The sequence below is a fragment of the Astatotilapia calliptera genome, chromosome 1 (assembly GCF_900246225.1).
Source record: "Astatotilapia calliptera chromosome 1, fAstCal1.2, whole genome shotgun sequence".
NCBI classification, from domain to species: Eukaryota; Metazoa; Chordata; class Actinopteri; order Cichliformes; family Cichlidae; genus Astatotilapia; species Astatotilapia calliptera.
This window is the reverse complement of record NC_039302.1, coordinates 8,370,659-8,396,537: the sequence shown is the minus strand read 5'-3', so window position 1 is coordinate 8,396,537 and position 25,879 is coordinate 8,370,659. Positions and strand designations below refer to the sequence as shown.

The following is a 25,879-nucleotide window of genomic DNA, read 5'->3' as shown; positions in this document are numbered from 1 at the left end:
AAAATCTGCGTTGCGCACACACACAAAAAAATCTAACCTGAATTGAAATTAAAATCAATACTTTAACAAGTCTGTTTTGCAGTGTTAGTCAGTAAATGACTGGCTGCTCCCGTATGGGATCCAGCCAGTAATGCGATTCACATTCGTATATACGCAGCTAATCAATGTCGTTGACAGGCTCTGACAGCGTCCTTATGTGCCGACACCGGTGTTTTAGCGAGCAAAGCGGCGTGGCGACGTTTAGCGCAAATCTTGTATAGTTAGTGTGTATTGCAGTCAATAGTTTTGTTGTGTGTGTCAGAACAACTGCTGAATGTTACAGGTGTTACAGCAGTGATGCATCTCCTGTTGTCAGGCCTGCAGGTATCAGGTTGTTGTTCTCCTTTATCTCGTAGTGGACTGAAATTATTTTTGGGGTGGCACAAATAATTTGTGTGGCATCAGATTTGATGCAATTTGAACAGCTGATTGTTCTCTAAATAATTTAAAATGTTTATTTAAAAAAACGCCTTGGCTGCATTTTTAGGTAAACAGCTGCAAAAAACTTTGTTGTTTGCATAACTCAGTTACTTTTTTGAAGAAGTAACTATATAATTCATTGCCCAACACTGGTATATACTGTATTTTGCAGACAGAGAGTTACAGGACTCTCCCCCAGACCACAGACTCATACTCATAATACAAGTCAGAGCTTTATGAACAAAAAAACAAAACAAAAAAACAAAACAAAAAAAAGTTGTCTTCAAAATTGGGGTTTAAGTTATTTTTACTTCCAATAGTGTTAAGATACTACACAGGTCATGAACAAGATTTGTTTAAATTTTCATTGTAAGTGGGCTAAAGCAGTTAATTAAAAGTAGTCTAACATAAATGTAAATGCTGTAATTTGATTATTTTAATAAACCATGTAACTTGGATGGATTCGATGCTGGTGTGACCGCAGTGCACACGTCTGATGTTGCTCACAGTGGTCCAAGGGATCGCTCAGGGAGTTTGTGCGTTCGCTCAGAAACATGAATAAGTAGAGCGAACATTGATTAGGAGAATTTACTGGAGACTCCAGTACCAGTTGCAATTTAGTACAGCTGAGCACAGATCAGCAGCAGTAGATGCTCAAACTTACTGCACATCCTTATTACTGCAATATATTATAAAGTCGTATTTAGCTGATGTGTTTTCTGTTTAAGCAGAAATTTGGAAAACTTTAACTCTTCACTTGTGTTAATGGCAGATGTATGTGGAGGCCAGAACTTATATTATCATTGAGATAGCCTTGGAGAAACCGCTGGTACCAAAACCATCACCAGAAGAGCTAGCCCAAAGGTAATGTGCTAATTAAACCATGTGGTGACTGAGTCTGACCTGCTTCTTTTGGCTCCATTATTAGATTGTAGCACCGAGATAGAGTTATACATTTATCAACACTTTCACACACACGTAAGTGTTAAATTTAGTAGTTGCCCCCTCTGTTTCTGACTGACTGTGAAACACAAATGAGTGAGTGTATTGAGATGTTTTTGTGTTTCTTGCAGGGTGACGGCATTGATCCCTCCCAAACCTAAACGTCCAGCTGGTCCTAGTAGAGCAGAAAGAGTAAAACACACACACACACACACACACACACACACACACACACACACACACACACACACACACACACACACACAATGAATTGCCCAATCGAGGAGATTTGCATGCTTGATGTATTCTCTCCACCGGTGTGTGCTCCTGCAGGCTGTGCTGGACTTCCACAGGCAGGTAGCAAACACGGTGTCCCATGTTTCAGAACAGTGTGAGGAACTATTTGGAACAAGTTGTGAAATTCCCCAAGACGACAGCTTGGAGAAAATGAAGATTCAGTTGATAGGAGCGCTCAATGACTCTGGGAGATACTTTGTCTTCAAGGAACAAATGAAGGTCAGACCAAATGCCCACATCTATGATGGATTAATGAAATTTACAAGGACACTGAAACTATTTTTAGGGATCGATCTAATGGTTCTGGTCATATTTTTCTTCTACATTAGTGTCATTATTTCTCCACAACGGCTTGTGTATATTTCTGGTTTGTAGCATGCGGTGGTGAGGATCGTACGTGACAAGATGAGGCGGACAGAGCCATTCACGGATGATCAACAGCTGAAGGAATTTGCCAGCAAACTCTATGTCTACCTGGTTGATGAGATGCACGTTGCTATGAGCAAGGTACCAAACACACACTTTCATATACAGTCTGTGAGGACATCTTTTGACTTTTTTGTTTTATCCTTACTTCCTTAACAGATTTATTCTCCAGATGCTGTTGAGGGCTACCCAGATAACATCCAGTTACACTGTTCTCAGCTCTCACATTTTGCCAGAGAGGCACAGCTTACTGGGAATTACGAGCAGGCTGCATATTACTGGAAAGAGGTATAATAACAATGCTCTAAAGCTCATTGCGAAAAAAATAAATAATCAGGAAGATTTATGTAAAAAAAAAACAGAATAAGGGTGACAGACAACTATTTGCTGGACAGATTTAATTACTTGTCAGAATGTCATATAAAGACTGGGTTATATTTGTCTGTTATTCTCAAGAATATTTATAATAATGTTATGTTTGAATGTTTTTCTTTTGTTTCGTCAAGTGGACACAAGTCACATTGCAGCACTGAATAATGATAATGGTTGTTAAAATAGATGAAGTGGTTTCTGATATTTTTTTATTAACCTGCAGCTAGTGGTCAGGCACCCAAATGAGCCCACCTATATGTTTGAGTGGGGGGGCCTGTACATGCTGACCGGAGACTACCTGAAGGCAAAAGAGTGTTATCATGATGCTGTGTCTATCGACCAAGTGCACCAACCCAGGTTAGAAATGCACTCCTTACAATATTGATCTTCACTTTAAGCAAATCATTAATTTAATAAGAGATTAATTATTGAATAATTATTTTAGCCTGCATATTATATATATATCTAAATATTATAGAGTGTATAAGTATAGTCTAGCAATCAGCTCAATTCTAAATCATGATGGTATATTATTTGTATATTATTATTTGACAGAGGAAGAGAGATATTTAGAGTTACTTCCTGTCACAGTATTCTTCATCTCCACTGTATTTTCTGACGTCACAAGCAATGAACCTACCTGCTCGTGTTTTTACTTTTATTGGAACATGGTTCAGTGGTTACTTACAATACAACTTTATTTGTATAGCACGTTTAAAAGACCAGCGGTACACCAAAGTGCTTTACAATAAAAACAGGAAAATTAAGACATGATTAAATAATAGACTATTAACAAAGTAGGGAATATAAGAACTATGTAACAAAGTTACTAAGAAGAGATATAGCTAAAAGATAAAGTACATAAATAAAAAATTGAACCAAATATAAAATAGGGACACTAACTAGATGGAAAAGCTATGTTGAATAAGTGAGTTTTTAAATGGGATTTAAAAGATAAAATGGAGTCTGACGCACGGATAGTGATAGGAAGGTTGTTCCACAGATTAGGTGCAACCAGGGCAAAAGCACGGTCACCCCTAGATTTAAGTCTAGATCTAGGCTGAGCCAAGAGTAATTGGGCTGAAGACCCGAGGGCTCACCCAGGGACATATAGACTAAGAAGATCGACAAGATAACGAGGGGCTAAATTATTTATCATTTTAAAGGTGAGCAACAATGTTTTAAATTCAATGCGATACTTTATGGGTAACCAATGCAAATCAATAAGAACAGGTGTGATAGAGGCATGCTTTCTAATGCCAGTCAGGAGGCGAGCCGCAGCATAAAAAACAGGTCGTCAAACAGTTTCACGAGTTCAAGACCGATGTTTCTTTATCCTCTTCTTGCTCCAGCCTGATGATGTGTGGGGTATTGGCAGTGATGTTTGAGCATTACAGTGAGGCCCAGACTTTCCTTGAGCGAGCCACCAGCCTAGACCCTCTCAGCGTGGTGGCCTGGACACTGCTGGGTGAGATGAGGATCTGTTTTGCTTCCTGCTGCTATTGTATCAGTGAACAGCAAAATGATACTACCAAACTTCATTTGTCAGCAGCTATTACTGTTTGTTGTCTACCCCCAGTGTAATGGAGGCCCCGCAGGTTACTCAAGACAGTTTGACTGTTGTGTGTGACTTTCATAGATTTAGGTTGGTTTGTAAATCTGTCTTTAAAATATCCAACCATCATCTTCAATTTAGGGTTGGGTGGAGCCCAGTTTGTCATAGGGTGAGAGACAGGGTAGACCCTGGACTGGTCTCTTTAAGAGTTGACACAGACTGAACAGACAAAATGATGAACAAACAAAAAAACATGAATATAAAACAATCTGTAACCTAAACACCCACAACAATAGTGGAAGAGGGATGCATGCTGGGGAACGTGGAGTAACCTTGTTGGGTGTTTGCTCCAGGTTTGTTCCATGTGGGTCAGAACGACTCCATCCAGGCTGCGAGGGCTTTTATGGAGGCCACAAAGCTGTTGAATGCAGAAGAGGCAAAAAAGCAAGAGCAGAGCGAGGAGAAGGGGGAGAAAGACAAGGAGGAGAAACACCAAGAGGAAGAGAACAAGCAGGAGGCAGATGAAACAACAAACTCTCCCAGAGTTATGCAAGGTGAGGAAAACAAAAAAACAGAAATACAGACATATACAAGACAGTGTCAAGTGCAATAATGCCAGTCTATGCATGAGTTCAACCCATTCTGTTCCCCTGAGCCCCATCTCCCTGTCAAGGAACTACTTTTGTTACTACTCTGTCTGCTAGAGCTCTCATGCACTTCAGCCCAAAGGGCATAGGGCAGAAGAAAATAAACCCTTGGAGTAACTGATTTTATCTGACTGTGTAGCTTTATTTTTCTCCTTTACCCAGAACTTGTTGACCAGGATTCAGAGATGCAGAAAGAAGAGCCTCCAGCACTGAGTGTCAGCTTGAAATCAGCTCCTGCTACTATTTACACACAGATCATCCAATTCCTGCTGCAGAACAATGCACTGCAGGTAAAACATACCCAGCGTGTTGGTTTGTACAGCACTGTGTGAACGTGACCATCGGTTTATTCTGTTACCGCACAAAAAGGGGCATATTACATATGGCAATCTGCAATTTCAAAAGACACTTGGTTTTAGAAACATGTGTTAGTGATATGTGTTTTATGAAAGTATGATAGCATCAGTTGCAGTTTATCATTTTGAAAAAAGATTCGATTTTTCTCTTTATTTATATTTTTGCAATTTTTAAAAAAAGTCTTATGTAATATTGGGAACAATAAATGTCTAATTTTAAAAGCTCTGAGCAGTAATGTTTGAACAAAAATAAAACAAATGAAAAAAGCAATAGCCGAAATTGTTCAGAGATGACTGTTTTCTGTTGTCAGATGGCAGAAGTCGCTCTATCTGAGGAGCTCCTATGTTCAGATGGCGGTCGCAGTGCTTCCTACTTCATTCATCTGGCCCAGTTGCAGCTGCTTAAAGCAGACTACTGCAGTGCTGCTGCCAACCTCAAAGAGGCACTGTCCAGCATAGATCAGGTATTTCCACACTACCTCTGGCTACAACACGAGTATCGACTGGGTGAGGAATATTACATGAGTGTTCAACTGCATGTAGGGCATTACTTTTCCAGAAAGCATTTGGTGCTCTGTTTGTAAAGTGTGAAACCTGCAATTTATTGTCTAATTTATCATGCTATTCTTTTTTTTATCTTCACTAAACACCAAACAAATGAATAATAAATAAATATATTTGTTATTTTTATATTTTCAAGGTGCATATTTATTGTATATGACAAAGTAATCAGTTACAGCCACTGTTACTTTTTGATGCTCACCTTCTATAGGTGTATAGGTGTACATGGTTGCTGTACACACACAGCCGGCTGTAGATTTCCAGCACATAGCCTGACACATACCAGCACAACAGCTGAGAGAGCGCAGACTTTAAGGTGGCGAGGCGTGATTGCGGATGCCAAAGGCCATGTAAGGATGATGGCTCACAACAGGTTTTGTTTGCTACATTCCGCATCTACAGTGACTCCTGGTGACTGTGTGGGGACAGTTGGTTATAGTGCACCTGAGTTTATGCTTGGTAATACATATAATGAAGCAATAGACATGTGGTCTCTGGGGCTGGTAACTGTGGAGCTTGCTACAGGGGTGCCACTCTACCCTGTGGAAAATGAATATGATGTTTTGAAATTCATCATAGACACGCAGGGTCAGCCACCAGATCATGTTCTAGACTCTGGCTTGTACACTAATTACTATTTCATATGAGACGTAGTTGTCTTGAACAACTAATGGAAGCTACCACAGGACCTCAAAATGACCAACATTTATTTGTCAGCCTAATTAAAAAAATGTTGGCCTTGGATACAAACCAGCGCATAACTTTTCCACCCTGGCCTCTCGGGAGTAGCACAGGGAGACAAAACCTTGCGGCCTCTCAGCAGCCTTCAAGTTGGAAAAGAGAAAGCTCACACAAAAATAATCTCCAGCATTGCTTCGTTGACCCCGGACAAAAGTGACAAAAACACAAGCAGGGATTGGAAAAGGCCATTAACAGCAAATTACACTGCAAGAATTAATTAAGCTGCTTTTATATCACTTTGGCTTTTTTTTTGTTTTGTTTTAATTTTCACTCCCCCCACCCCAACCAGTCACAGCAGATGGCTGTCCCTTCCTGAGCCTGGTTCTGTCGGAGGGTTCTTCCTCTTTGAAGGGAGATTTCCTCCCCACTGTCGCTAATTGCTTGCTCATAGGGAATCATCTGATTGTTGGGGTGGTCAAAACTCCAGCGGAACTAGCAATTCTTGTGAAATTCTTTTTTAAAAGCCTAAAAAAAATCAAAACAACCTATGGATATTGTCTTGAACTTGGCCACAATTTTGCTTAAAATCCCTAAAGTAATCCCTGTGTCAAGTTCTTGCCAATATTCAAAGCGGAGCAGCAGACAACTTACCATCACATCAGTCCTTCAATCAGACCTAATTCGATACAAATTGGGGGAAAAAATGGATGTATATTAAATAAAGCAGCTTTAAGCATCAGCTAATTTTTGTTTGTAATTCTTTTTAAATATAGTGCTACCCTTTAGCCTCCTAGTAGACATACCTGTGTTATAAATGTGAAAATCCTCTTAGTTTTTTGTTTTGTTTTGTTTTTTTTAGAAAAGTTGAGCTCTGACCTTGAAGTCAAGATCCCTGAGATTTAAACCTTAAAGAGATTTTCAGCAGATGCAACCATGGTATTGATTTGAAAATTCTATGTTGCCTCGTACTTGAGTTTAGAGATGGCACGATACCACTTTTTTATGTCCGATACCGATACCGATATCATAAATTTGGATATCTGCCGATACCGATATGAATCCGATATAGTGTTTTTTAATCAACAAAACTGTTTTTTAAAATATCTTGCTGCATTTTGCAAGTCTGCAAGTTCATACTCAAGTTTAAAACAACAACTACACTAAAGCTATTCTGTTATACCTGTATACAAAAAAAATATTTCATAGTTCAGCAATACTGATCAATCTAATAAACTTAGACCTACACCATCCTCCCTATTCTGGTATTTTAAAGAGTACTTAGCGTAAATATTAAGCAACCTAACTAATAGGGTTCCAACTCCCAGCAACAACAAAAATAAATAAATAAAAAATAGGGAACCACCCCTCACGCTCCACCTCATGATGCTTAATCAACGTAATCAACCTTAATTTGATGCAGTGTGAAAAAAAATGCACAGAAATCAATTATTTTTCAAGAAATATTAAATAGATTCAACATCTTTCTTCAACAAAATTGCAGACTGCACAGATGGTACCTTCCCAAAGGAAAAAGTACTATAGCTTACTAGGGTATATATTAGACTTAATAGTTACTATATACAGTAATTGACTTCTATTCATTTTACATCAAATTAAAACTTTGGGTGTCAGATAATTATTTATTAAAAGCTAGACATTTTAAATGAGAATAAGAAAGAAAAGTATGTCTTTGTGCCCCCTTTTCCCAGTTAATGCCCTATCGGCCCCCCTGGCTAAACTTTGCTAGATCCGCCCCTGCACAGTTACCAGCCGTCAGCTACGTAGAAAAAGATCCTGGTGTAGAAAGTAATATTAAATAAATTGTAACAACAGCTGATCAAGCTTAAACGTGCTGCTGTTGTTCAGCCGCTGGTTTGCTCTTTCTGGCGCAAAGTGGACCAAAAACAAACAAGAGAGACTCACGACAGAAAAGCCGATCAGCTGATCATTTAAGCAGTTTCACGATTGAAGTAGCAGCCGGAGAGCGAGAGGCAGTCGCTTGTTAAGCTTAACGTGGGAATGCTTTACAAACATTCAGAGATGGACTTACACACTTGCTTTACTTCTCTCGGGGATAACTTTGTCGGAGATGAAATGCCAGGTTGCTAGCGAAGCTCCACATGCTATCCAGACCACCGACAGGTCCCGCATGCCACAGCTGCTCTATCACGTGATGCATACTGCTCCGACGTTCTGAGGCGAGTTACGGCGTGTTGCAAGTTTTGTGAGGTGCTTTCGTGATATTTAATGGATCGGATTACATTTTTTATTTTTCTCCGATATCCGATCCAGTAATTTAGGTCAGTATCGGACCGATACCGATACGTAATATCGGATCGGTCCATCTCTACTTGAGTTACTGCATTTACAAACTTGGGTGTCCACTGCGCCCCGCCATATACCAAACTCAAAAGATTAAGTGCTGTTTTTTTTAGTTCTTTCATAAAGTTTACAACACACAAATAAGAAAAATAGGAACACTATTGTCATTTTTGACAACACTATTTTCTTTTGTCTTTTGTGTGCACACAGTCTGTGTCAACACATAGGGGAACACTGACACTTCATAAGATTTTCACTGTGTTTGTCTAATTCAGCCGCAACTTTCGGATTTTTCACATAACAAGCAGCATGAATTTTGTCCCTCATCATTTCAGCTGGAAGCACTTTATAAGGTGGTCTTTCACGTGAACATTGATGTTTCTAATCCTGGAACCCTGGGCAGTTTATATAATAAGTTTCATCCAGACTGAGAAATGTGTCTAGAAGAAGCATTCGTCAAGCAACTTTGCTGACTATTGACCCAAAGAGTCTTGCCCACTTTCTCACCAGGATCCTGATGCATGGGCTTGGAATGGTCACTGTCACTATCTACGAGGGGAGTTCCATGAGGCTGAGGAGAGCTACGAGTGGAGCTTCAAATTCCAGCAGAAGCCATCAGACTCTCACATTGTCTTGCTCCGCCTGGGATCCAGCTACTTTATGCAGGAGAAGGTCAGATATTAAGACAGGCATCACTGTCTGATCAGTCAGACAGTTACTCATGTGTACTGCGTCTGCTAGCATCTATTCACTGTGTGAGAGTTTACCTCATGCATTTTTCAAGAAAGAAACAAAATGGACCAGCCATATGTCTTGGAAAATAACAGCAAAACTCAAATGTGACTTAAAACATCTCATGTGAAACCACAAAGTTATACAGTGTAACTCTGTCTTATTTTTTTTAACTCTCAGTTTCAGGAAGCCAAGGTTGTGTACCTGCAGGCCTGTGAACAGTCTCCATCCTGCCTGACCTGGCTAGGCCTGGGCGGTGCATGTTACCGGGTAAAACTCTTACCTTCAGAACATTGATGGGAAGGATCGTATTAAACTCAAAAAAAGCTTCTATGTTGTGCCTTCAGAATTATTTTTGTTATATGGAAAATAAAATAAAATTGTAAAACCTGTGATTCCACTCAGTGTATGGTTCAAGGTTTTAAGTACACTCCTGTTTCTATTGTTAAAAGAAATACTTTTGAAATACTAGCTTAAAAGAATAGTTGGGAGCCCTACTCTGTTTGTTTTGAAAGGAAGTCACCCTTTGTTGTTTCAGTGGGCATTTCTGTGTCTGTTTAGTTGGAGGAGTTTTGTACAGCTGAGGAAGCTTTGACTGAGGCCAACCATTTGGACAACCAGAATGCAGAGGTCTGGGCTTACCTGTCTCTCATTTGCCTCAAGGTGAGTGATGATAAAACACTATTAATGTCATTATTAATGTCCTCCGTCTGTATTTCAAGATAATCTCGCGCACAGTGGCCTGACACATCCCCTTTTATGAAGACTACAGAACAGCGTGTCTTTGTTAGAAATTAAAAAACAATCTACAGGAGTCAGAAGAGCTGAGTGGTTAGGGTTATGGTAAGAATTGAGTCAGTTTAAGCTTTGGAATAAATGACTCTTCAGGATGAGGGATGGGTTCAGAGTAAAAAGCCCTAACCTCCATAGAATCTAACGCCAACATCCATCCTTTTGCCCTTTGGTAAAGCCAATGCTTTAGTCACTGAACACACTTTAATGAGACACCAATTAATTTGGGAAAATGCTTGTGCAAGTAGACGCTGCATGTCGATCAATATGATAAATGGCTAAAATCAATTCAGGAATGCAGACTTTGAAGTAGGACATTTTGATTAGTATCAATTAATATTAGTGACTAACTGTATTTTAATTGAGCTCTCTTTTAACCTTGACACCTTGTCTTCTGCACATGTGAAGTACTCACAACATATTACTGACTCTGTGATTCAAAAATCTGCAGAAATCAGTAGTCTGATTGTGACTCATGACATGGAACTGAGTTCTGCTTCCTTCGATTCGCGGTGTTTAAAGATACTGGACAAAGTGGCACCTCCACAAATTAGAAAAGACAGCATCGCTAAATCATCTCCTTGGATCACTAAATCTATTTGCAGTTTTAGTTGGCTTTGCCTTAAGACTGAGTACCTGTGGGAAAACCACAAAATGTCCTATTTACAATAGGAAAAGGGAATGCCAAGGTTCTATTTGACACTGAGAATAACATTGTTTCTCCTCCAACACCAAGTACACCAGGTTTTTCAGATAAGGACTACAACTCCCACAGATCGCCCTTTCGATCATAAACTCTCACACATCCCAAAATTGTAGAATCTTTTCACCCACTTTCTTTAGCTATGTATGTCAAACACTACTCCAAATTAAACCCTCAGCAAACTCAGCCAATGTCTTAAGTTTTAGACTCCATTTGGCCCTCTGTGGTCAGGCTGTGTCCTAGAGTTCTTTAAACAGGTGGTTATCCAACCAGGTTTGAAAAAGCTAAATCTGGACCTTACACTAAACACCAGCTATAGACCTGTTTCAAAACTTCCTAAATTGCTAAAGTATTACAAAAACAAAAATAAAAGGTGGTTGGGACACGAAGGTGTTGGAGAAGCACAATATTCTTGCTAACGTTCAGTCTGGTTTTAGGAAGTTGCACTCCACAGCTCTCCTTAAAGTTTCGATCTTTGGATGGCTGCGGATAAGGGTGATTGCTCAGCCAGCCCTTGGTTTGCCTGACCTTATCTCAGCCTTTGAAATGTCAAATCTCCATCAAATCTTAGTCCAACAGTTAAACTACATGGTAGGGATCTCTGGCTCTTTCTTAGAGTGGGTCACTTCATTTCTTGCTTATAGAACACTTTTGTCCTCATTGGGAAATTTTGGGTTTGAAACGGCTGCATTTCCATGTGGCATTCTGCAAGGATCTGGTTTAAGTCCCTTGTTATGGGGCAGCGATAGCTCAGTAGGTAGAGTGTTCGCCCCGTGATTGGAGGCGGTCAGGGGTTCAAATCCACCGAATGGCTACCCTGAGGTACCTTGGGCAAGGTACTGTCTCTACACACTGCTTCCCGGGTGCAGGATTGGTAGCTGCCCACTACTGAAGATGCACGTTGATGCCTTTATCTCCACCTGCCTAGACTATTGCAATGCTTTGTTTTTGTGCCCGTTTAAAGCATCTATTAATTGCTTCCAATCTGTCCATAATGCTGCTTCAACACTTTTAACTCAAACTCATAAGTTCACTCATTGTTAGATAGTTCAAAATCTTGATTCTTACTTCTGTGACCTTACAAGATGAGGCCCCTAGTTATATCATCAATCTTTTCAATCTTGTCTGCAGATAAAGGTCTCCTTGTGATTCCACATGCCCGTATGAAAACTAAGAAGGATTTTGCTTTCCAGACTTTAGTGCCAAAACTGTGGAACAGCTTATCGCTTTTGCTGCACACCAATGACTCTGTGGCTTCCTTTAAAAAAAATGCCTAAATGCATCTATTCAGACCAGCAATTTGGTAAAAATTTTGTTTTGTGTTGTTTTACTTGATTCAGGTGTGTTCGTTTGACTGTATTTTTAATATTTGTGTAAAGCACTTGTCTTGAAAAGGAGTATACAAACAAACTTTACTTACTTACATAACTAAACACATGGTCTGCAACTCAATTAACACTGATGAACCTTTTGTTTTCAGTCTGGCAAAAAGGAGGAAGCAGAGAAGTTTTATAAATATGCAATACGGGTGAGTTTGGTTGTTGTTTTTGTCAGTCACTGTAATTTAACATATCAGTGGGGCGGTTAGTGATTTACTATTAATTATCCATGTTTTAAATTCTATATTAAGTAGTGATTTTTTTTAAAAGAAAAAGTAGACATGCAACATTAATACTGAATATAAAACAACAAAAACAGCTTCTCTGTGAGTTCTCTGTAGCATTTGATTACTAAGGATATAGATTTCCTGCTGTCCTTGATTTTCTCGTAAATTACATTAGAGCCCTGTAATCCTTTATTTTGTCACAGTGAATCAGTTTTTACTAAATATTGCATCCTCTTATCCAAGGTGAATTTTACATTAAGATGCTGGTTTCTTTAAAAAAGAAAAAACATTTTCTGTTTTCTCGGTATCCACAGTTCAACCTACAGATGGAGTCACTCCACAAAGAGTTTGAAAAGTTGAAGAATCAGCTTCGCTTCCATCATCTGGAGTCATGCTTTGAAAGAAGCACTGAAGCAAAAGAATAAATCATATGTCCAAGTATGTACACATTATATCTCAATGACCAGTATTTGAAACAACATTTTATTGGGTTTTCAGCATGTGTAGTGTATGAAAATTAAATACAGAGAGTTCAGATGTACATGATGACTTAGATTTCACAGACAGTGAGGATAAGTAACCGGTTGAGCCATAAAAGTTAAGCTCTGATCAATATCAACATAACAAACACAGTTAAAGCAACACCATAATCTCAAATCTATATAAATCAATTGCAATATAGTGTTGTTGTTTTTTTGTTTAAATACAAAAACAAAGAAAAGAAAGGAGGCTATATGGTGACTGGTACCAGCAGGATATAAAACATTTACTATTTCACATTTGATGTCATTCTTTTGTTATCATTTATGCAGGAAAACAAGCCCTCATGACACTTTGTGGTGTTTTTGTTCTAAGACACCTTTCAAAATTTTGGCACAATCCTCTCTGTGTTGAAAGGAAATGTTGTGAAATATTCTTTTGAGCTTGTCAAATAGTTCACGAAGGATGTGTTAGAATGGGCCCTGAATAAATTTCCTTTAAAACCAAATGGATTACAGTGACCAGTTCTTTGTTTTGCATGGGTTTTCTTTGTAACATACTGTATTTTGATATTCTTTTAATGCCGTTTTTAAACTAGGCATCTGAGTGTTGGTGTGATCTATTGCAGAGAGATCATTGTCTGACCCGTGAAAACATATCTCTCAGCCACGGCGAATCCTCATAGAGGCGAGGGTCACCCAGATACTCTGAGGTTCTCTTGTAGAAGTAGTAGTACAGCACAGAAGCTGCAAACAGGAAATTATGTTAGGAGGCTTTAAAATATACGGATATTTAATTTACAAATGTCTGTAAATTAGAAACATGACTGATGTGAATGTAGATTTTCATATCAGTGACTCTTTTGTAATGAGTTTGCACAGTGATCAAGGTTATTCAAGAGATTTATGTGATTGCAAAATAAACAGGGAGAAAACTTGAAAATTCCCACCAGTGTTTAAAACTGAGTGAGGTAATGGCTGTGCTTACACACTGAGTAGCTGTCTGGACAGGTCTTAAGTGGCAGACAAAGCAAAGACAACAAATAGCACATGACTCTTCTCATACGCAGATCACCTACAGAGAGTAATGCCAGCTAGACGATGCAAGCTTTTATCCACTTATGAGCTTATACATGTATAAAAGTGGCACCCACATGGTGATGAAATGTGATGTCACTGCCTGGAAGAGTAACCAGTAACAACAGGCGACAGGTAAAGGAAAAATAAAAAGGTGGGTGAAATGATCATACAGTTTACTAGGACATTAATGGGTTGTTGTTGTTTTTAGCTTAAATCTGTACTGCTGTTTTGAACTGCTTCACCTGCTTGTATTGTCTCCATGTATTTTCTCCTGTCTCATTTGCAAAATCTAAATTTAATTATTCAGTCAAAATGTAAACATTTATTTTACAAGTTAATATGTATAATCAGATTATAGAGTGGAAAAATCCTAACCTTTTGTACTGTATACTCTTCAGTGTTTACATGAAAACATTCTAAATGAAAAGAGGTACATTTGTTGCATGAACTTGTTATCTTACCAGCTCTTTGGAACACAAAAAGCACCTGAAGACCGTCGGTCCAAATAAATCTGTTTGTATTTAACCAGCGCAGATTCTGAAAGGAATAGAAGGATGACAAAAAGGCCACTTTGTGATAAATTCAGAGACTTTGTACATTATAGATAATTTAACAATTACAACCAGAATGATGAGAAATGATGATGTTATTTTCTCAGTCTCATATAATGACACATTTTAACCAAGTTTTATCTTCTTTCTTTTTTTCTTTCTCATGATGTTTTTCTCTTGGCAGTTATTAAAATCAAAATGAAAGCATTTTAAATGTCTGTAAGCTTGTTGTACAGTATCTCCCCAAAAAAGTGGCATAAAAATTTGAATTTTCCAATCCGGCATTTTCGCCTTTGTTTTTAACGACGTACCATAAGCCAAGAATGGAGAATGATGCTGAAGGTCAAGTAAAGAGCAGATAGCATTAGCATGGTTCTAAACCGCTCCAGCAATATGGCAACCAGTCCAACCTGGAACACATAGGTGTTGAACAGCATCAACAGAATGATGATCAGGTTAAACAGGATGGCAATGTCCTGGATTCTGTTGAAGAAAAGGAAACAGTATAAGCAGCAGAAAAAACAATGATGAAAACAGGAAGAGCTTGTCGGCAGGATTATTGTCTTGTCTAAAATACATTTTACTTCAGCATTTCAAAAGATTCAGTGCAGATAAATTGAGAATTATTTCCCCCCCTTGAGCTAGAGGCTGCGTTAGGCTGAAACAGTGAAAAAGTTTGACGTACATGAAAAGTACCAGCTGCACAGCTGGCTCAGTCCTCAGCAGCTCACTGAAGGAGTTGACAAACAGGTCAAAGGAGAGCAGGCTGAGCTGGATCAGTAACACCAGAGAGTAGTTGCTGGTATGGAGCGTCTCCGGCCCGAAGGCTAGGCGCCCGGGCGGACTGTGGTTCCACTGCGGATCCAAGGCTGCGCTGCACCCTCACACACACACATACAAACATCAATCGAGTTCTTTTTTTTGTTACAGTTTTGGGGTCTCAGTAAGGCATTCAAATGTCTCCACTCTCAATTCCCCAAATGTAATTAAAACATGACTGATGCCAAATGAAGCATATGTTGTTCAAAGCAGTCCTGTTCACTGGGTAAAAATGTATGTCCTTTCAAAAGAGGGAACGGAGTCCGTTTTAGGGGTGAGCTGCCAGGAAGTCGACATGTCAGAAGTGCTGATTTTTATAGCTCCAACACCAGCAGGTGTGGTAGCACGGTACCGTATTTGTTGTGGCTGAAACAGCAAGGTCTCTGTTGGGCCTCCATATCAAAACCGATGAGTAATCAGCACCGCAGTGAATGCAGCAGAGATCCTGTGGAAGGAGACAGATTAGTATTCTGCGACAACGCTTCAGGGTACACGCACACAAAAAAAGGCCAGTCTCATTTTATAGAAAAGCACCCAAACATTGTGCAAATTGCCATTTAACTGCCTTACACTCATTCAGCTGCTTCGTACTACAAAACATCTCCTGCCCCAGGTAAGTTACACTTTTATACCCTGAAGGGAGGGATACCTTGTTCAGAAGTGACAGTTTTATTGGGAACCCACACTGCTCTAAGGCAGTCCCAGAGTTCTGATGCCAGGAAAATATAGAATAACTGCTAAGTCAATTCACATAAATGGGAAATGTGTTACATTTCTAGTGGTTTCTAGCTAAATTTGAAATGCAGTTTAGACTTCTGCCACTTGCTTGTTGTCATTAGTTTTTATTGAGTGGACAGTGTCCAAAGCGCTAATCAAAGCATGAGAAAAAACAAAACAAAAAACATATCAGAACTAACTGACTAATTGTTTGTCTTTAAGCAGCTTCTCTCTCAAAAGAGCCTCATTTTCTGATGACAGAAAAACAGATTCTGATTTATTCCTTCCCAGCACATTTTATCCATCACATTAGGAAAAAAAGAAAACAAAAACAAAACATCTTTACTCGATTTTTATAGAGAAACAGGTCCTTTCACTACTGTTGTCACCCCTCTGTGTATTTCTTAAGTAGGTACTTTAAAATCTTTGCCTGTGCCAGGATCGCTATCCAGCAGGATCCTTCACACCGACACCAGGTTGATCCTCTTATGATCCCCGTATTTATGGCTTGGCACGGCCCTGGCAGGTGTGAGGAAGATTAGGACTATTTCTAAACCCTGAACCATCAACTACGAGGCTACTTCTTCTTGAAAGCTGTCCCACTAAGTTTCTAGGTTAGCAGCCCTACCTACCCCTTGGCAAAAACTGCTTTAGCAGTATGAACTAGAAAATAACAACATGTATTAAATGCAAAAAATTTTAAGTGCAGTGGACAACAACATATATGGACTGTGAGCAACTTCTGCTATTTTGTTAATTGATCAAAATGATCAAAAAAGTATATAAGTCTAAGACATAATGTTTTCCCTGTGTAAAGAAACGTGCTGTAAGTTAAAAAAAAAGTCTTTGTTGTTGTTAGTGTTCTACCAGCTTGTAGTTCTTAGTACTGCAACACTTAATCTTCTTAGAAACATCAACAGCTTGTTGCTTTAGACAGAAACAACAGAAACAATGACATTCTTCAAGTTTCACAACATAAGCTACTGAAACTGGATCACAAACCTGCAAACGAAGGTGGGTTTCAGGGGCTGAAGAAGTATGCAACTCTCCAAACGACGCATGTGGCCACCATCAACACAGCGTGCAGCAGATTGGCAGCTTTTGTCTGTCCTGGTAACAGGTCTGATCCCTCCAGCTCTCTAAAAGACAGGCGCAAAGGTTTAGTCATGTGCCACCAATCATGTTGAGTTTGTTTACACACAGCTTGTTGAGATTGTAATGATGAATAAAGCTGTGCAAGCACAGTTGGATGCAATGTTAGTGATTACCTGTGATGAGTCTATGATTAATAGAGTGAAAAATGTTCCCAGTGACTGTGCCACATTTCCTTTTAATTTGATTGCAGGTTCTTCAACCACATGCAAGTGAATGTTGACGGGTTACAAATGGATGCTGTGGGAGCTTTTTTCCCCTAGCTCTTTCAATCACATTTCCATTCAAGATTACTGTAATGCTTCTGGGAAAGATAATTAAAGTCAAGCAACTAGGAAACTGTTGTCATCTAGTGGTAAGTATGTATTATTGCATACACAGTGGCAGACCACAGAGAATCAGCAGAACAAGCTAGATTGAAGTCAATATCAATTTGATAATGAAATAATAAATTAATGTACTTAATTGTAACATATTTGTTGATTGTTTGGGGAAAAAAAAGATGATTCAGACCAGGCTTTCTTCAGCTCCCACTTTGGATTTGGGAGACAGACACCCTCTCTACTTTTAAGATTGGACTTAAAACTTTTCTTTTTGATGAAGCATATAGCTAGGCCTGCATCCGGTGGCCCTGACTCCTCCCTTTGGCCCTGTTACGGCCCTAGCAGGGCCTCCTCCTGAAGGTGCCTGTGTGGGCGTGTCCCACTACCTCTTCTGCCTGAGGTGCCACCTTTTCCCTTTTGTGCAGCTGACTCTCGTCAGTAATTAAAGAGATTTAAGCCCAGGGAAAGGTGAGCTCTGGCCAGAGTGCCATGTGAGTGGTTACAGCTAGTGAGCTGTGTGTCTGGGTTTGTGTCTAGTGAGCTGCGCTCTCTTTTTGACTTACGTTTTACTTTATTGACCAACGCCTGAGTTTTGTTTGTTTTCTTAAATGGTGATAGCGGCTTTTCCGTCTCTTTTAGTTGAGAAACTTGAATAAAACTCTTTAATTTAACCCTTTTGCCTCCTTGACTCCTTTTTCTGACCTGGACACTTTTTGTTACTTCCCCCTCACTGCCTAGACCCCTCAGGGGAAAGTAACAAGTGGGGGCTCGTCCAGGATATTTGAAAAGGGAGCTTCAAGTTGGATTTGATTATCTTGCTTTGTCACCTATTTGAGAACTACAACTTCCCAGTTAAGTTAGGTGAGTGTCCAGCTGAGCTTCGTTTTAAGTTCTTCCTTCGGGCACTCTTTTGTTATTTTGCCTTTATTATTTTTGGAGTAATCCTGGGCGGGGATTAGTTCCCTGTTGGGGGTAGGCAATTCAGGGCTCCAGTCGCTGAAGTTTCGCCTTTCAAGTTGCCTTGAGCCCGGCACGCTCCAGAAGATAGGTAGGTAAAGTTTGTTGTGCTTAGGAACTGCGTAAGTTGTTTGTTTAATGTGTATACTGCAAGAGGTAAGTTGGTCAGTTAAAGTAAGTTGTGTAGTTTTCCATTAATGGGTTAATTATTGGGTAGTCTCTGAGTGAGTTGGCAGAGAAGTGTGGTTGTGTCTTAATTAGGGTGTGTTTTCTAACCCTTCTCCGGCCCCCAAAATGGATGATGCAGCTATCAATGCACAGGTGTCTAGAAGCTCGTTTGTGGGCAATAACATCCACCTGGTTCCCGTTTTCTGTGAATCCAGTGTTGAGAGCTTCTTCAGTGTGTTTGAAAGCATAGCAACTTCATTACAGTGGCCTGAAGACGTGTGGGGGGGTGATGTTGCTGTGTAAATTCACGGGTAAGGCTCAGGAAGCTTGTTCTGGTCTGTCTAGGCAGGACGGCCTAGTTTATGAAAAGATCAAAAGTGCCGTCCTCCAAGCCTATGAACTTGTACCTGAGGCCTATAGGCAGCATTTTCGAGGTATGGAGTTGGCACAGGGTCAGTCCTATCTTGACTTCGCTAGGGACAAGGCGAAGCTTTTTGATAGGTGGTGCTCTGCAAGCCAGGTTGATGACTTGGGGTCGTTACGTGAGCTTGTGCTGGTAGAGGACTTTAAGAACACAGTGCCTGACTGTGTTGCTTCTTATTTAAGTGAACAAAGGGTTTTCACATTACAGCAGGCTGCCACACTGGCAGATGAGTTCACCCTAAGTCATAAAATAAATGCTGTAGAATGTGATACCCCTCTGTGCCATAGTACATCTTGGAGAGGTAAGAGTGGGCCAGCTAACCAGGCTGGAAAAGTTGTGGTTTCGAGACCCGAAACAAAGCTTTGTTTCTTCTGCCACAAACCTGGACACCTTGTTGCTAACTGTTTGAAGTTGAAACGCAAACAGAAAGCCCACTCAAAGCAAAAAGGGCCTGCTTTGAGAAAAGTCAGTCGTGGCTCTCAAACCGACAAGGTTGCCAGGCCTACTAAAGGCTAAACTTGGCGCAAAATTGCTCAGTAGCACCCTGTAGTCAGTGTAAGAGGTCAACTAGCCCAGAGCTGCTGCTGCTGGTTGACAATGTCCCGGTTTCTCAAAATGACCTGCAGGTGGACAGATCATGTATAACACCACCACTCAGACCTGCACCCCTGACTAACAAACATGCCTGTACCCGTGACCTGAGCAATCGTCTGAAAACTGTTACAGTAAGGTCTTCTGACTGCCTGCTGTGTTCTCCACATGTGATGGCTCAAAAAAGCCCTGGCTAGCACATGAGACATTGTTTTGAGGGTCTGTGGCCACCCTCAGTATTTTGAGCCCATTGAGATGGGGTTGGTAGCTTCCGCAGGCAATGCCTAACCATTGCCATGGGGTTTGGTAGGTGGAAAGCCTGCAATTTGTTGATGCGACGGTTACGGACTTGATTAGTTGTTCTGGTTATCATAATCATGTGACAAACCACGGGTTTGTATTTATGGGAGGGGGTGTTACGGCCCTAGCAGGGCCTCCTCCTGAAGGTGCCTGTGTGGGCGTGTCCCACTACCTCTTCTGCCTGAGGTGCCACCTTTTCCCTTTTGTGCAGCTGACTCTCGTCAGTAATTAAAGAGACTTAAGCCCAGGGAAAGGTGAGCTCTGGCCAGAGTGCCATGTGAGTGGTTACAGCTAGTGAGCTGTGTGTTTGTGGTGGTTGCAGCTAGTGAGCTGTGTGTTTGTGGTGGTTGCAGCAAGTGAGCTGTGTGTGTTTGTGGTGGTTGCAGCAAGTGAGCTGTGTGTGTGTTTGTGGTGGTTGCAGCTAGTGAGCTGTGTGTGTGTTTGTGGTGGTTGCAGCTAGTGAGCTGTGTGTGTGTTTGTGGTGGTTGCAGCTAGTGAGCTGTGTGTGTGTTTGTGGTGGTTGCAGCTAGTGAGCTGTGTGTGTGTTTGTGGTGGTTGCAGCTAGTGAGCTGTGTGTGTGTTTGTGGTGGTTGCAGCTAGTGAGCTGTGTGTGTGTTTGTGGTGGTTGCAGCTAGTGAGCTGTGTGTGTGTTTGTGGTGGTTGCAGCTAGTGAGCTGTGTGTGGTGGTTGCAGCTAGTGAGCTGTGTTTGTGGTGGTTGCAGCTAGTGAGCTGTGTTTGTGGTGGTTGCAGCTAGTGAGCTGTGTTTGTGGTGGTTGCAGCTAGTGAGCTGTGTTTGTGGTGGTTGCAGCTAGTGAGCTGTGTTTGTGGTGGTTGCAGCAGCTAGTGAGCTGTGTTTGTGGTGGTTGCAGCAGCTAGTGAGCTGTGTTTGTGGTGGTTGCAGCAGCTAGTGAGCTGTGTGTGGTGGTTACAGCTAGTGAGCTGTGTGTGGTGGTTACAGCTAGTGAGCTGTGTGTGTGTGTGGTGGTTGCAGCTAGTGAGCTGTGTGTGTGTGTGGTGGTTGCAGCTAGTGAGCTGTGTGTGTGTGTGTGGTGGTTGCAGCTAGTGAGCTGTGTGTGTGTGTGTGTGGTGGTTGCAGCTAGTGAGCTGTGTGTGTGTGTGTGGTGGTTGCAGCTAGTGAGCTGTGTGTGTGTGTGTGGTGGTTGCAGCTAGTGAGCTGTGTGTGTGTGTGTGTGGTGGTTGCAGCTAGTGAGCTGTGTGTGTGTGTGTGTGGTGGTTGCAGCTAGTGAGCTGTGTGTGTGTGTGTGTGTGTGTGGTGGTTGCAGCTAGTGAGCTGTGTGTGTGTGTGTGTGTGTGTGGTGGTTGCAGCTAGTGAGCTGTGTGTGTGTGTGTGTGTGGTGGTTGCAGCTAGTGAGCTGTGTGTGTGTGGTGGTTGCAGCTAGTGAGCTGTGTGTGTGGTGGTTGCAGCTAGTGAGCTGTGTGTGTGGTGGTTGCAGCTAGTGAGCTGTGTGTGTGGTGGTTGCAGCTAGTGAGCTGTGTGTGTGGTGGTTGCAGCTAGTGAGCTGTGTGTGTGGTGGTTGCAGCTAGTGAGCTGTGTGTGGGTGGTGGTTGCAGCTAGTGAGCTGTGTGTGGGTGGTGGTTGCAGCTAGTGAGCTGTGTGTGTGGGTGGTGGTTGCAGCTAGTGAGCTGTGTGTGTGGGTGGTGGTTGCAGCTAGTGAGCTGTGTGTGTGGGTGGTGGTTGCAGCTAGTGAGCTGTGTGTGTGGGTGGTGGTTGCAGCTAGTGAGCTGCTTCTCTCTCTCTCTTTTTGACTTACGTTTTACTTTATTGACCAACGCCTGAGTTTTGTTTTTCTTAAATGGTGATAGCGGCTTTTCCGTCTCTTTTAGTTGAGAAACTTTAATAAAACTCTTTAATTTAACCCTTTTGCCTCCTTGACTCCTTTTTTCTGACCTGGACACTTTTTGTTACTTCCCCCTCACTGCCTAGACCCCTCAGGGGAGCGTAACAGGCCCAGGCTACTGAAGGCTTCCCATCAGCTTGTTTCTTCTTCACTCACCTTTTTCCATTAACTGTGTGTTTATACACCACTCTACATTTAATTGATTTTTTTAATTTGATTTTATTGATTAGCATTCAAAGATAAGATAAGATAGAACTTTATTAATCCCTCGGGTGGGTTCCTCTGGGAAATTCGACTTCCAAAAAAAGCACAGCAACGACCAAAGTTACAGAACTGATAGATATAGATAGATATAGATATAGATATAGATATAGATATATATATATATATATATATATATATATATATATATATATATAAATAAATGGGAATAAAAATACAAGTGAATTGCACATTTCAAGTATTGATTCTATTGCACTGTTGACTATTTACAAAAAGTATTGCACAAGGTATCTCAGTGAAGACAGAACAAAGATCTACCACAAAGCAAGAAAGCATGAGACAAGGCTAATCAAAAGGTATTGGCTGAAGCACTTGCTTATTACGCCAACCCTTTTAACAAAAGATCTTTTTGCATGCAGCTCCTGTACACAGGGCTCGAAGCAAATAATAAAACAAAGCAAAAACCAACAAGAAGTAAAACTTTCCACCTTAGATAAGATGTGTTTTCCTCTAACAGAAACACATCTCTGCTTTATATTTGTCCTTATCTTGTTTTGGTTTTTTTTTTTTTTTTTTTTTTTTTTAAGAAATCTTTTCCCCTTAAGTCATATTGACTCTGACTTTGAACAGCTTCTGAGTACTGGGGCAAAGCAAGTTATTTTGTGCTTTATACATTATCTGTGCCATTTCATATTCAACTAAATCATAAAATTTCAGGGTATTCAGATTAATAAACAAAATGTTAGTTTGTTCTATATAGTTTGATTGGTTTATAATTCTTATAGCTCTTTTTTGTAACTTGAAAATAGGAAGTGTATTCGTTTTATATGCATTACCCCATATCTCCAGACTAAGTCATATGTGGAAGCAACAGAGTACAATAAAGTGTATAATGATTTTTTTTTTTTTTTTTTTTTTTTGTTCAGGACATGCTTTGTTTTATAGAGAATAGCAATGGTTTTTGACATTTTTGTTTTCACATGGTTTATATGATACTTCCAACTCAGCTTATCATCAATTATCACTCCAAGAAATTTATTTTCGTACACTCTTTCAATTTCAATTCCATTAACCCTGATTTTAGTAATCGCTGGTAATCATTGCTTCCACAGCGTGCCTTTTGCTCTGTCTTCCTTCCCTCATCCCAACTGGTTGTGGCAGATTGCTATTCCACCATGAGCCTGTTTCTGCTGGAGGTTTCTTCCTGTTAAAAGGGAGTTTTTCTTTCCCGATGTAGCAGAGTGCTTGCTCAAAGGGTTGTTGGGGTTTTCTCTCTGTTATTGTAGGGTCTTTACAATATTAAAGCACACTGAATTGACTGTTGTTGTGATTTGTGATCAAATAAAATCTAACTTAAAATTTTACGGGTAGATTGCATCGAATCAATCATAATTACTAAATACTAATCTCAACTAGTAAAATATAATTTTTTTTTAAATCTTAGAAATGAGACAACAGGTGACTTCTTCATAGGGCAAGATATAAGCCCAGATTGCTGTTTAATTTTAGATTTGTTTCACGTTTTATCATTATATTTGAAAAATAACTAGGCTAAGTCTTATGTAATTATTCTTCAACTTTCTTTATACTCTTTATACAAGAGTATATTTCTGCGACTCAAATGTTTAGTCCCGCATTTTTAACAAGCCTTACAAATGCACTTAGATCCTAGATCCCGTCTTTCTCGGCTTCCCTCTTTCCTCCCTGTGACTGTCTGCTCTTACTACACAAAGCATCGCCCCGGGACGTGAAAAACTCAGTAAACGTGCAAGGTGGCCCGGGGTGGAGTCAGCACTCAGCAGCTTCAGCCTTACTGACTGCGTGAGCTCAGCGTTTTGATTCCCTACCCTCTAGCTTCACTTCCATCTGAAAAACGTCTTTATCCTTGGAAAAGGCGTCCTTTAGGAATACCCACACATTTGTTTCGTCGATAGCAGCTAGAAGAACGGCAGGTAAGTAGAAACAGGAAGTAGTCTGCGTACAAAGGTTAGCGTATGCTGCGGTGCCGCAGTGGCCCGTTGAGGTGGTATTGGAATATTTTGTGAACTAAGCGAAAGGTTTAATTGCTTCTGATGGAAGCTTGGCTTACATGCACTCTTTTATTAAGATGATATAGCGTAAAAAAGTAGGTCGTTTTGAGGGGAAAACATGGCTGTGTAAAACCCCAAAGTTGATTCTGTTCATCTGGACGTAGCGTCAGTGGGAGAATGGCTGTTTTAACATTTACAGCCGCAAAGGACAGTTTTATAAGTGTAGCGTTAGCTTACACTACAGCAGCAAAAGAGATGTGTAACGTAAGTTAAAAACCACAGAAAAAAACATACAATATTGCTTTTATTTCATTTGTTTTATTTAATAGATATGGTTAGCTAGGGGGACTTTTCCTTGTGGTCAATGCTACCTAACGTGGCTAATATGCTTTAATGGGTTAATCTTGGTATTATCGCGAAGCTTTAGGTTTTCTGTTTGAAGCTGCGCCGATCTCAACGCAACATGACACTATCGCACAGCTATAACAGCTCATTAATGAAGGATTTATGCTTATCGATCCCAGTTTGCACACATGTATTGTTAAACTACTGTGGTTAGCCGAACGTACAGTGCTGTGTATGTGAATGTCATCCAAAACGGAGCAGGGTTCCCCTTAAAAAGAGTAAAAAGTAAATTTTGAAACATGTTTAGCTTCCCAAAAACAGTGGGCCTCTGTTTTCATCAGTCACAAGTAGGTTGCACGTAGGTCTTAAAATGTCCACAAACAGGTTGCTGTGTACATTATATGCTTTTATGGAAATGCTGGATGAGGCTGTAGCATTTTGGATGGAAATTTCTAAAATGTAGTTTTTGCATGTAAAGATAAATTAGAAGTAGCAACATTTTTTAGGTATGACACTAGAAAGTGACACTAGAGTGGTTTACAGCAACAAAAGCAAATGAAGGTTACATATGGGAGATCTTAGAGGGACAGGCCTCACAAATCTTAGTTTCCTTTCTCAGAACATTTCTCATCATATGTAAAGCTGTCAAATACAGTGATCAAATGTATGTTTAAAACTGGTGGTTGGTGCTTTAAATCAAGTACAAACAAAATGCTTGATCAACCTTCACTAACCTGCAACATATGTAGCACTTTAAAAAAATCTGTACACTTATGTGGATGATAAAAAATCCTTTCTGCACCCGTTCCAAGTGATTCACCACTGTAATCTCACACAGCAGACAAGACTGCTGTTAGCTCATGGACATGAGTGTGTCAGACAGGTGGTGCATGTTGGCTTTATTTACCAAGAGGTAGTCTTGTTTAATTTCCTGATGAGTAAAGACACCTCATCCTGAAACAAACCAAAGATGGCATGACACATAGCTGTGGAATTGTGCCCTTTGAAAGTAAACCCACTTAACAGAAGTGCTGTTTCTCCTGTAGTGCTTTTTTCCATTCTAAAAAGAAAGCTTTGAGACACTTAAACAGATGACTGCTCCTCTTGGCTCAGCAGACTAATATCCAACCCCGAAAAGCAAAAGGAGGAGTTGTCAGTTATGTCTTGTTTAAATTTAATTAACAGGAGCACACCAAGAGAGAGACCACCATAACAGATGGCCAACCAACGGAGACCAGACATACTCACTCATTCATGCACAGCCCATGTCTAAATTGACGGTAGTCTGCAGTATGTGGGGGTGGGAAAGCAGATGGGAAAGAAGAGGAGTGCAAGCCTGGGCCTGACTTGCAAGTTTGTAGCGTGAAAAAAAAGTGGATGGGAGATGTGGGAAACAAAGATTTACAGGGA

At 40.4% G+C, this 25,879-nt stretch overlaps 3 protein-coding genes across 6 annotated transcripts in view; 2 read left to right on the top strand and 1 right to left on the bottom strand.

Moving 5' to 3' along the window:
• Window positions 1-14,851, top strand: part of LOC113018703 (cilia- and flagella-associated protein 70) — a 33,121-nt gene extending 18,270 nt beyond the window's left edge. The window contains exons 12-28 of one of the 3 annotated variants that reach the window (XR_003271846.1): window positions 1,232-1,323; window positions 1,533-1,593; window positions 1,735-1,917; window positions 2,074-2,205; window positions 2,284-2,412; window positions 2,720-2,853; window positions 3,849-3,964; window positions 4,405-4,605; window positions 4,861-4,988; window positions 5,366-5,518; window positions 9,129-9,290; window positions 9,531-9,620; window positions 9,912-10,013; window positions 12,326-12,373; window positions 12,766-12,889; window positions 14,001-14,161; window positions 14,746-14,851. Coding sequence is in view for 2 of the 3 variants with exons in the window: in XM_026162026.1 (XP_026017811.1) it covers window positions 1,232-1,323; window positions 1,533-1,593; window positions 1,735-1,917; window positions 2,074-2,205; window positions 2,284-2,412; window positions 2,720-2,853; window positions 3,849-3,964; window positions 4,405-4,605; window positions 4,861-4,988; window positions 5,366-5,518; window positions 9,129-9,290; window positions 9,531-9,620; window positions 9,912-10,013; window positions 12,326-12,373; window positions 12,766-12,876 (1,842 nt within the window). In the remaining variant the exon portion in view is untranslated. Of the gene's footprint in view, window positions 1-1,231; window positions 1,324-1,532; window positions 1,594-1,734; window positions 1,918-2,073; window positions 2,206-2,283; window positions 2,413-2,719; window positions 2,854-3,848; window positions 3,965-4,404; window positions 4,606-4,860; window positions 4,989-5,365; window positions 5,519-9,128; window positions 9,291-9,530; window positions 9,621-9,911; window positions 10,014-12,325; window positions 12,374-12,765; window positions 12,899-14,000; window positions 14,466-14,745 lie in introns of those variants that run through there. The other 2 variants (XM_026162026.1, XM_026162035.1) reach the window with 2 other exon arrangements.
• On the bottom strand, window positions 12,919-19,124 carry LOC113028488 (transmembrane protein 138-like). Its single transcript, XM_026178841.1, has 5 exons — window positions 19,105-19,124; window positions 15,247-15,435; window positions 14,873-15,044; window positions 14,472-14,547; window positions 12,919-13,677 (listed from the first exon to the last, which is right to left on the bottom strand). Exons 1-5 carry the CDS (start codon window positions 19,122-19,124, stop codon window positions 13,565-13,567), a joined length of 570 nt encoding a protein of 189 aa, XP_026034626.1. The 3' UTR covers window positions 12,919-13,564.
• LOC113018724 (CD151 antigen-like) overlaps window positions 18,305-25,879 on the top strand; it is a 28,958-nt gene continuing 21,383 nt past the window's right edge. Inside the window, exon 1 of one of the 2 annotated variants that reach the window (XM_026162062.1) lies at window positions 18,305-18,620. The gene's annotated coding sequence lies outside the window, so the exon portion shown is untranslated. Of the gene's footprint in view, window positions 18,621-23,818; window positions 24,047-25,879 lie in introns of those variants that run through there. The other variant, XM_026162055.1, reaches the window with a different exon arrangement.